Source organism: Somniosus microcephalus, chromosome 3, assembly GCF_052327205.1.
Source record: "Somniosus microcephalus isolate GS21.2 chromosome 3, FLI_Smic_1.0, whole genome shotgun sequence".
NCBI classification, from domain to species: Eukaryota; Metazoa; Chordata; class Chondrichthyes; order Squaliformes; family Somniosidae; genus Somniosus; species Somniosus microcephalus.
In genome coordinates this window covers 224,785,270-224,796,279 of record NC_140989.1, presented here as the reverse complement: position 1 = coordinate 224,796,279, position 11,010 = coordinate 224,785,270, and the positions used below count along the sequence as shown (strand labels likewise).

General features: G+C 47.4%; 1 protein-coding gene across 5 annotated transcripts in view; it reads right to left on the bottom strand.

Annotated features, from left to right (window-relative positions):
• Positions 1–11,010, bottom strand: part of klhl20 (kelch-like family member 20) — a 76,162-nt gene that overhangs the window by 32,318 nt on the left and 32,834 nt on the right. For all 5 annotated transcript variants that reach the window (XM_085982191.1, XM_085982188.1, XM_085982189.1 and 2 more), the window contains one exon: positions 8,150–8,244. In XM_085982191.1, the coding sequence (XP_085838317.1) occupies positions 8,150–8,244 (95 nt within the window). The remainder of the gene's footprint in view (positions 1–8,149; positions 8,245–11,010) is intronic.

The window sequence follows — 11,010 nt, the reverse complement described above, 5'->3', positions numbered from 1 at the left end:
TGTGGGAGACAGCAGAACCAGGTCGTCCGCATAGAACAGGGACTTCACTTCTCCATCCAGGAGACGGAGACCTGGTGACTCCTTTGCTCCATGTCTATGTGAACAGGGTCGGGCTCAAATTGCAGCCCTGCCGGACGCCTCTTCTCTGGGTGAAGAAATCGGTGCGTTTGTCTCCAATTTTGACCCCGCATTTGTTTTTCAGATACATTGATTTAATAAGGTCATAGACTTTGCCCCCTATTCCACACTGAAGAAGTTTATAATAGAGCCCTTCGTGCCATATAGAGTCAAAGGCTTTCTTGAAGTCGATGAAACAGGCGAATATTTTCCCATTTTTTGTTTGGTGTTTATGTTTTTCAATGAGGGTGTGAAGGGTATAGATATGGTCGGCGGTGCGGTGTTTTGGAAGAAAGCCTATTTGGTTTTTTCTGAGGATATTATGTTTGTTAAGAAAATCAAGTAATCTACTATTTAGAATACTGCAGAATAACTTCCCTAGACAACTGTTGACACAGATGCCGCGGTAGTTATTTGGGTCTGATTTGTTTCCACTTTTATATATGGGGGAGATTAGTCCTTGGCACCAGATATCGGGAAAACAGCCTGAGCGTAATATGATGTTGAATAGTTTGAGTATCGCACCCTGCATCTCCATATTGCTGAACTTTAGCATTTCATTTTTGATGTTGTCTGGGCCCACAGGCTTTCTTTAGGTGGAGAGATTTTGTTTTTGTGGCCAGTTCTTTCCATGTGATTGGGGAGTCTAGAGGGTTTTGGTTGTCTTTAATTGTTGCTTCTAATGTGTGGAGTTTTTCTGTGACCTGATGTTGACTTGGGTTTGTTTTGTTTTTTGGGATGTCTTTGTAGAGGTTTTCAAAATGTGTTCTCCAGATGTCGACATCTTGGATTGGTAATGCTTGCAATTGTGTTGTACTCAGGTTATTCCACATTTCCCAGAATTGTTTTGGATTGGTGGAGTTTTCAATTCTTCGAGTATTTTGTGGGTATAGTTTTGTGTTTTGTTCCTAATGGTGTGTTTTATATCTTTTGAGGGTTTCATTGTATCTAGTACGTAGGTCCGGATTGTTTGGTTGCCGATGCTTTTGGTTTGATATTTTTCTCAGGTCTCTCTCTCTCTCTCTCTCCCCTCAGTCTCTCTCTCTCCCCCTCAGTCTCTCTCTCTCTCCCCCTCAGTCTCTCTCTCTCTCTCCCTCAGTCTCTCTCTCTCTCTCCCTCAGTCTCTCTCTCTCTCCCCCTCAGTCTCTCTCTCTCTCCCCCTCAGTCTCTCTCTCTCTCCCCCTCAGTCTCTCTCTCTCCCCCTCAGTCTCTCTCTCTCTCCCCCCTCAGTCTCTCTCTCTCTCCCCCTCAGTCTCTCTCTCTCTCCCCCTCAGTCTCTCTCTCTCTCCCCCTCAGTCTCTCTCTCTCTCTCTCTCCCCCCTCAGTCTCTCTCTCTCCCCCTCAGTCTCTCTCTCTCTCCCCCCTCAGTCTCTCTCTCTCTCCCCCCCTCAGTCTCTCTCTCTCTCCCCCCCTCAGTCTCTCTCTCTCTCCCCCCCTCAGTCTCTCTCTCTCTCCCCCCCTCAGTCTCTCTCTCTCTCCCCCCTCAGTCTCTCTCTCTCTCCCCCTCAGTCTCTCTCTCTCCCCCCCTCAGTCTCTCTCTCTCCCCCCCTCAGTCTCTCTCTCTCTCCCCCTCAGTCTCTCTCTCTCTCCCCCTCAGTCTCTCTCTCTCTCTCCCCCCCTCAGTCTCTCTCTCTCTCTCCCCCCCTCAGTCTCTCTCTCTCTCCCCCTCAGTCTCTCTCTCTCTCCCCCTCAGTCTCTCTCTCTCCCCCTCAGTCTCTCTCTCTCCCCCTCAGTCTCTCTCTCTCCCCCTCAGTCTCTCTCTCTCCCCCTCAGTCTCTCTCTCTCTCCCCCTCAGTCTCTCTCTCTCCCCCTCAGTCTCTCTCTCTCTCTCCCCCTCAGTCTCTCTCTCTCTCTCCCCCTCAGTCTCTCTCTCTCTCTCCCCTCAGTCTCTCTCTCTCTCTCCCCCTCAGTCTCTCTCTCTCTCTCCCCCTCAGTCTCTCTCTCTCTCTCCCCCCCTCAGTCTCTCTCTCTCTCTCCCCCTCAGTCTCTCTCTCTCTCCCCCAGTCTCTCTCTCTCTCTCCCCCTCAGTCTCTCTCTCTCTCCCACTCAGTCTCTCTCTCTCTCTCCCCCTCAGTCTCTCTCTCTCTCTCCCCCTCAGTCTCTCTCTCCCCCTCAGTCTCTCTCTCTCCCCCTCAGTCTCTCTCTCTCTCCCCCTCAGTCTCTCTCTCTCTCTCCCCCTCAGTCTCTCTCTCTCTCTCCCCCTCAGTCTCTCTCTCTCTCTCCCCCCCTCAGTCTCTCTCTCTCTCCCCCTCAGTCTCTCTCTCTCTCTCTCCCCCTCAGTCTCTCTCTCTCCCCCCCTCAGTCTCTCTCTCTCTCTCCCCCCCTCAGTCTCTCTCTCTCTCTCCCCCTCAGTCTCTCTCTCTCCCCCCCTCAGTCTCTCTCTCTCTCTCCCCCTCAGTCTCTCTCTCTCTCTCTCTCCCCCTCAGTCTCTCTCTCTCTCTCTCTCCCCCTCAGTCTCTCTCTCTCTCTCCCCCTCAGTCTCTCTCTCTCTCTCCCCCTCAGTCTCTCTCTCTCTCTCCCCCCCTCAGTCTCTCTCTCTCTCTCCCCCCCTCAGTCTCTCTCTCTCTCCCCCCCCCTCAGTCTCTCTCTCTCTCTCTCCCCCTCAGTCTCTCTCTCTCTCTCCCCCTCAGTCTCTCCCCCTCTCTCCCCCTCAGTCTCTCCCCCTCAGTCTCTCTCTCTCTCTCCCCCCCTCACTCAGTCTCTCTCTCTCTCTGCCCCTCACTCTCTCTCTCTCTCCCCCCTCACTCTCTCTCTCTCTCCCCCCTCACTCAGTCTCTCTCTCTCTCTCCCCCTCACTCAGTCTCTCTCTCTCTCTCCCCCCCTCAGTCTCTCTCTCTCTCTCCCCCCCTCAGTCTCGCTCTCTCTCTCTCTCCCCCCCTCAGTCTCTCTCTCTCCCCCCCCCTTCAGTCTCTCTCTCTCTCTCCCCCCCTCAGTCTCTCTCTCTCTCTCTCCCCCCCCCTCAGTCTCTCTCTCCCCCCTCAGTCACGCTCTCTCCCCCAGTCTCTCTCCCCCCTCAGTCTCTCTCTCTCTCTCTCTCTCTCCCCGTCCGTCTCTCTCTCTCTCTCTCTCTCTCTCTCTCTCTCTCGCCCCCCCCCTCAGTCTCTCTCTCCCTCTCTCCCCCCCCCCCTCAGTCTCTCTCTCCCTCTCTCCCCCCCCCCCTCAGTCTCTCTCTCCCCCCTCAGTCACGCTCTCTCTCCCCCAGTCTCTCTCCCCCCCCTGGTCTCTGTCTCTCTCCCCCAGTCTCTCTCTCCCCAGTCTCTCTCCTCTCTCTCCCCCCAGTCTCTCTACTCTCTCTCTCTCCCGTGTCTCTCTCTCTACCCCAGTCTCTCTCTCATCCCCCCCTCAGTCGCTCTCTCTCTCCCCCATCAGTCTCTCTATCTCCCCGTCTCTCTACTCTTTCTCCCCATCTCTCTCTCTCTCTCCTTCCCTCTCTCTCTCCTTCCCTCTCTCTCTCCTTCCCTCTCTCTCTCCTTCCCTCTCTCTCTCTCTCCTTCCCTCGCTCTCTCTCCTTCCCCCTCTCTGTCTCTCCTCCTCTCCTCCTCTCCCCTCTCTCTCTCTCCTTCCCTCTCTCCTTCCCTCTCCAAATGGGGCGATACCGAATTTCTAGACCTCTCCCTCTTCTCCCCCCCAATCTCTCTCTCCCCGTCTCTTTATCTCTCTCTCTCTCTCCCCCAGTCTCTCTCTCTCTCCCCCCCAGTTTCTCTCTCTCCCTCTCTCCATCTATCTCCCAGTCTCTCTCCCCCCCAGTCTCCCAGTCTCTCTCTCTCTCTCTCCTCCAGACTCTCCCTCCTCCAGTCCCGCTCAGTGTCTCGAGTCTCTCTCTCTCTCCGTCTCTCTCCTCCAGTTTCTCCCCTCCTCCAGTCTCTCTTTCTCTCTATCTCCCCAGTCTCTCTCCCTTCCCCCGTCTCTCTCTCTCTCTCTATGTCTCTCTCCCCCAGTCTCTCTCTCGCTCCCCCTCAGTCTCTCTCTCTCTCTCTATCTCCCCATCAGTCTCTCTCCTCTCTCTCCCCCCAGTCTCTCTACTCTCTCTCACTCTCTCTCTGTCTCTCTCTCTCTCCCCCTCAGAGTTGGGGTCACTCGGGCCGGGCCTCACAACCGCTCGGCCCGAGACACAGAGCGGGGGAGCGGCAGCGGCCGGCCGTAAACCACGCGGCCCTGTAAACTGCCGATTTACAAAAAAGCCTTGGCAACGCCGGCCCCCCCCAGCTGGTAGTTATATAAAAAGAAAAAGGGTGCTAAGTAAATGTTGGTCCCTTAGAGGATGAGACCGGAAATTAATGGTGGGAAATATGGAGATGGCAAAAACACTGAATGAATATTTTATATCAGTCTTTACAGTAGAAGACACTAAGAATATCCCAACACTGGACAAACAGGGGGCTAAAGGGGGGGGGGGGGTGGGGGGGGGGGGAGCTAAACACGATCAAAATCACTAAGGAAGTGGTACTCGGTAAAATAATGGGACTCAAGGCGGATAAATCACCTGGACCTGATGGCTTACATCCTAGGGTCTTGAGGGAAGTGGCGGTAGGGATTGTGGATGCATTGGTAATAATTTTCCAAAACTCTCTGGACTCAGCAAAGGTCCCGGCAGACTGGAAAACTGCTAATGTAACACCCTTATTTAAAAAGGGCAGTAGACAGAAGGCTGGAAACTATAGACCAGTTAGCCTAACATCTGTGGTAGGTAAAATTTTGGAGTCCATTATTAAGGAGACAGTAACAGGACATTTGGATAATCATAATTTAATAGGACAAAGTCAGCATGGTTTTATGAAGGGGAAGTCATGTTGACAAATTTGCTGGAGTTCTTTGAGGAAGTAACATATAGGGTGGATAAAGGGGAACCAGTGGACGTAGTGTATTTAGACTTCCAAAAGGCATTTGACAAGGTGACACACAAAAGATTATTGCTTAAGATAAAAAAATCACAGGATTGGGGGTAATATTCTGGCATGGATAGAGGGTTGGCTATCTAACAGAAGGCAGAGAGTTGGGATAAATGGTTCATTCTCAGACTGGCAATCAGTAACTAGTGGTGTTCCGCAGGGGTCAGTGCTGGGTCCCCAACTCTTCACAATCTATATTAACGATTTGGAGGAGGGGACCGAGTGTAACATATCAAAGTTTGCAGATGATACTAAGATGGGAGGGAAAGTAGTGAGTGAGGAGGACATAAAAAACCTGCAAGGGGACATAGACAGGCTAAGTAAGTGGGCAGAGATTTGGCAGATGGAATACAATACTGGAAAGTGTGAGGTTATGCACTTTGGCAGGAGAAATCGTAGAGCAAGTTATTATCTTAATGGCAAGAAACTGGAAAGTACTGAAGTACAAAAGGATCTGGGGGTCCTGGTGCACGAAACTCAAAAGGTTAGTATGCGGGTGCAGCAAGTGATTAAGAAGGCCAATGGAATGTTGGCTTTCATTGCTAGGGGGATAGAATATAAAAATAGGGAGGTATTGCTTCAGTTGTACAAGGTATTGGTGAGACCGCACCTGGAATACTGCGTACAGTTTTGGTGTCCATACTTAAGAAAGGACATACTTGCTCTCGAGTCAGTTCAAAGAAGGTTCACTCGGTTAATCCCGGGGATGAACATATGAGGAGAGGTTGAGTAGATTGGGACTCTACTCATTGGAGTTCAGAAGAATGAGGCGCGATCTTATTGAAACATATAAGATTGTGAAGGGGTTGGATCGGGTGGATGCGGGGAAGATGTTCCCGATGATGGGTGAAACTAGAACTAGGGGGCATAGTCTTAGAATAAGGGGCTGCTCTTTCAAAACTGAGATGAGAAGGAACTACTTCACTCAGAGGGTGGTAGGTCTATGGAATATGCTGCCCCAAAAAGCTGTAGAAGCTACATCATTACATAAATTTAAAACAGAAATAGACAGTTTCCTAGAAGTAAAGGGAATTAAGGGTTACGGGGAGTGGGCAGGAATTTGGACATGAGTCTAGGTTCGGAATAGTCATGGCCCTGTGGGTAGCGGAGCGGGCCCAGGGGCCGTGTAGCCTGATCCTGCTCCTATTTCGTGTGTCTAATTCTGTTAGATTCAGGAGATGGTTCTGTGATAGTGGATTGGCAGTTAGGATCAGATCAGCCATGATCTTATTGAATGGCGGAGCAGGCTCGAGGGGCCGATTGGCCTACACCTGCTCCTATTTCTTATGTTCTTATGCATGTCTGTGCTTATATTCAATTCATTTAACAAAGTTCTTCTGTTGCTCATGCAACTCATCCTTAAATCTGAATGTGGTTGTCCTTCTGGATATTTAAAATGAAAATTTAGCTCCCAAGTTGATGGTATTTGTCACAATCCTGAGCAACAGGATGCCATTCCCTTCTTTTGTGCTACTAAGATGTCCAATTTGCTTCTGGGAAAGTGCCACATTTTGTTTCAAACGGGAACGATTGCGATCTAAACCTTTAGAAAATGCAAGACCGAAGAGTTTGAGCAATTCTAGCTCAGTACAAGAATCAGAGCAAGTCTGTGGTTAACTTACGAATCATACACTTACACCAATGGAAAGTCAGTAACATGTTAATTTCTTTCCGTTAGTCTAGTATCTAATGTGAGGAAATCACTTAGCTTTGGATAATAAATAGCTAACAAAACTTTCATTTACAGAGGTTACAAGTCAGTGTTTATGGATTCCAAACATGCACAAGTACAGCTTCCAGCGAAAAATTGGAATTTGGCTAAATTGTGAAGTCAGTTTTGAGTGTGTACACTTTCAAAAGCAATGCTGGATTTTTTCTCCTCATGTAGGGTTGAAAGGAGAGGGACATCTACAAAGTGTGATTTAAAAATCTAGAAGTGTTGTCAGATAAAGTGATATAAATCCTCCTCTCAACAACAAAATAAAAGGAATGGTATATATATCTATCTTTATATTAAAAGTCTTGCATAAAGCACACACTTCCTATGAGTACCACACTTGCATCCAGTCACCGTTCGGCCATCACACTTAAGCATATCCTCTGACATTATGAGCAATGCCAAGGTTGCTACTGCAATTCCTCGACAAAGGATGAAAGTGAAATTTATTATTAGGTTATCAGATGCGTGGGCCAGAGATTTATTTATAGACAATGAATTAAATTTTAGCTTAGATATTCTGTAGATAGAAAACTACACAAAACCACAAACATGGCTAAAAACTGTGACAAACCATAATCCAAAAATTAACTATTTTAAAAAGTGTTGACTTAGCTGAAGTTTATAATCTGTGAAGTCAGGGTATCAGTCAGGATCAGTATTAAATTCCACTGATGTAGTATGCTCCCCATGGGACAAGGTGTTAAGTACTGACAGGCATTAGGAGTGTGTGTGAACCAAATCATTCTCTCAACTCAGCAGTGTTATTAATATCACTGTGCCAATAAGAAGTGACTATTTTAACTACTGTAAAACATCAGATTGTCCATTCATGCCCTACCCTTCATTCACTGAGATGTTTGTAATATTCACTCAAATAGAATATGTTACAACAAGTACTGAATACCCTCCCTTAAAAAATAAAATCCCTTTTAGGTCCTTTTGCATGAGGACAGACAGGAGGCCTGTTCTCAAACTGCCACTCAGGAGAGGTGCATGAACATCACAGTATGATAATATTCAGCTTCTAAATTCCTCTCTCTTTCCCTCACACCTCTTTCTCCCCTCTCCCATGCCCTTTACTTCAAACAGCTGAGTTGGGAAGTGAACTCTCAGATGTGATATTTCAAAGAGGAGCAGGGGAGTTATCCCCGGTGTCCTAGCCAAACAGCACAAAAACCACATTATCTGGTCATTATCACATTGGTGTTTGTGGGATCTTGCTGTGTGCAAAATGGCTGCCGGGTTTCCTACATTACAACAGTGACTACACTTCAAAAGGACTTCATTGGCTGTAAAGTGTTTTAGGACATCCTGAGGTCACGAAGGTGCTATATAAATGCAAGTCTTTCTTTCTGTACCTGTGGAAACATGCTGTAGTATTAATGGTTACATGCAGGTGAGCATAGAACAGAAGGAACCATACCTGCACTCCTCATCACTCTTGATGAGGGGGTCAGATCCAACTGTACCCACTAGAAACTTGGGACTGAGCAGTGGCAGGCGAACATGCTGCAATACCTGAAGTGAGGAAAACAACCAAGATTATTTGGATCAATAGCTCTGAATACCAACATACCGGTGACAGCTTACATTTGACACTATGCACTGAACTCCCAACATGCAGAGCTGCAGAATGCTGGGACTTGGGTTCATGCTCATAACAACTCAATACTGCGGAGTTCCCAATCTCAACAATGTGAGGATGTGCTAAGCAGAGACCATGTGATTCGTCCCACCCCGGGCCCCCTCCATCATACACCAAGCAATTGGTTCCGCAACAGTGGAAGCCTGGAAACGGGTCACCCATCTGCTCAGGTCAGGCAAGAAGTATAACTGAGGAAAAGAGAAGAAAATGACTAGGAAATAGGGCTAACCTCATGAAAAAACAGGTGGAAAAAAAAAAGAGAACATACATTTGATGGGAAAGATAAAGAGCAAAAATTTATTTAGAAATAAACATCTCTTTAGTTAAAATTTTGAGATGTTGCAATCACACCTGAAACACAAGCTCTGATGACAGTAAGTACACTAATAAATGTGAAACTTATTTCCTTTAATAAATGAGTACCCTGGATTGCGTGTACCTTGCTAAAGCCACAAGTGGTTTTGACCACTCAAATAATAGCAAAACTATGCCATAAAAACTCTGAACCACAAACATTGGTAAAAAAGTATAATAAAACAGAAAAACAAGTTGAAGATGGGCGACTGTACTGGGCTGTGGTTCATCCACTGAAGAATTTTACCACCGTGTTCATCTGTGTTAGGATATATGTTCATTCCAGCATATTCTCCCAGAGTACATCTTCCTACCACAACCCATTTATATTGGCCCGGAATTTGCGGTGGGTAATGATGGCGAACAAACATCGTTCGCAGTCATGACCCCTCTGAAACCGACTCCAACTTCAGGATTTAGCGCATACGCATCGAAACTCAGAAATCCTGAAATTGCAATCATTCACTGCTCTGACACTGGCTGCGCTGTGGACGCCACTGCCCCAATAGCCAGTAATCAGTGAAATTGACAAAAACTTGGGCTTTTTCGCGGTAATATCGCTGTTAAATACCCCATTAAATGCTGAGCCTTGTTGGAATAGGTGTAACTGGGGTTTTAACAGTGTATTGACTGGTAAACAAATGTTCTGGCCCTGAAAAAATAATTTTTATATTTGTGGAGTGTCAAATTTCCCCATTATGATAAAAATTACAATTTTTAAAAAATGTTTAATAACTTTTTTTTTTAAGTTTGTTCATGATATTTCAGCTTCTATCTTATCCCCATGTGAGAGTCCCAATCTTTATTTCACTCTCTGTAACATTATTAAAAAGTCCAGATAAAAGCAGCTTCTCATTTCCTGGTTTCCTGTTTCCGAGAACTCTGCAATGTGTTTGGCTTTTTAGACAGCTTGTTGATGTCACAGCAGGATCGCACTAGGGATTCCCATCACAGAGTGCTGCAATCAACTGAACGCCAAAAAAGGCAAACTTCCTCACCACAGAGATCGGTGGGCAGCTTTCTTCGGGGCCAGCAGTGAGCGCCATTGCTTCGCCGCTGACTGTAAATTATGGGCTTTTAAAACTTATTAATCAACCAAAAAAACTCAGAATTCAGGGCTCCATACTTTTATTTGCTGACAAAACAGTCACTAATTCACCTGCGCAACTAGGCTAAGCGGCTTTGAGGTTCCAAATTAAATACTAAGTGACATGGTACGGTGTACTAAAATCTGCTTTTCTGATATATAACTTGAGGTCCCAGCTTTTTTGAGGAGGAGGAGGAGAAGACGACTTAATAAGAGAAAAGAGCCATTTCAGGAGACCATGGAAACGGGTCACTCATCTGCTCAGGTCAAGCAAGAAGTCATACTGCCCATTTTAAGAGGAAAGGCCTGCTTATCTGCTTGGCTGGCTGAGATGTCTGATGTAAGGATTTTTCAAACCAACACTCCACAGCAGTTCCGAGTGTGTTGCACAAATTCAATTTGCCTTTCAAGTGATATCTGGGCTTAAACAGATTATAAGCAAGATGATACACTGTAAACCAGGGGTGGGCACAATACGACCCACGGGGTGCATCCAGCCCGCCAGCTCATTCTATCTGGCCTGCTGGAGCTCGAGCTGCACAGTTGTCTGAGTCTTGAGGTGAGGGGCCCAAGGAGAGCTCGCTCAGGGTTACTGCGTACTGGGAGTAGGCTGCGACCATCAACTGGGGCAATTTTAAAAAAGTTGCCGGAACTGCTGCAGATCTGCTTCCCTTTTGTGTCTCGGAGCCGGACTAACAGCTGTCTGCGGCTCTCTCCTGCTCTGGCTCCATGAGCCACTTTACCAAAACCCGCCATGTCCGCCACTCATTGCTGGCTGGTGGGGGCGCTGCTGCGCGTGTACACTGGACTCTCTTCCTCCGTCGAGTCATGGCAACTCATCTCGAGGACTCTTAGTTTTACCGAAGAAAGAGACGGGTGCTGCGTCTTTCCTCTCCAAAACAGATTAAGGACAATAGCAAAATGCTGCGGATGCTGGAAATCTGAAATAACAACAGAAAATGCTGGAAACACTCAGCAGGTCAGGCAGCATCCGTGAAGAGCGAGACAGAGTTAACGTTTCAGGTCTGTGACCCTTCATCAGAACTGGAAAAAGTTAGAGATGTAACAGGTTTTAAGCAGGTGCAGAGGCAGGAAAAGGGGGGAGGGGAGGAAAGAACAAAAGGGAAGGTCTGTGACAGGGTGGAAGGCAGGAGAGATTAAATGTTGCAAATGGGGATGGCAGAATCATCAACAGCTG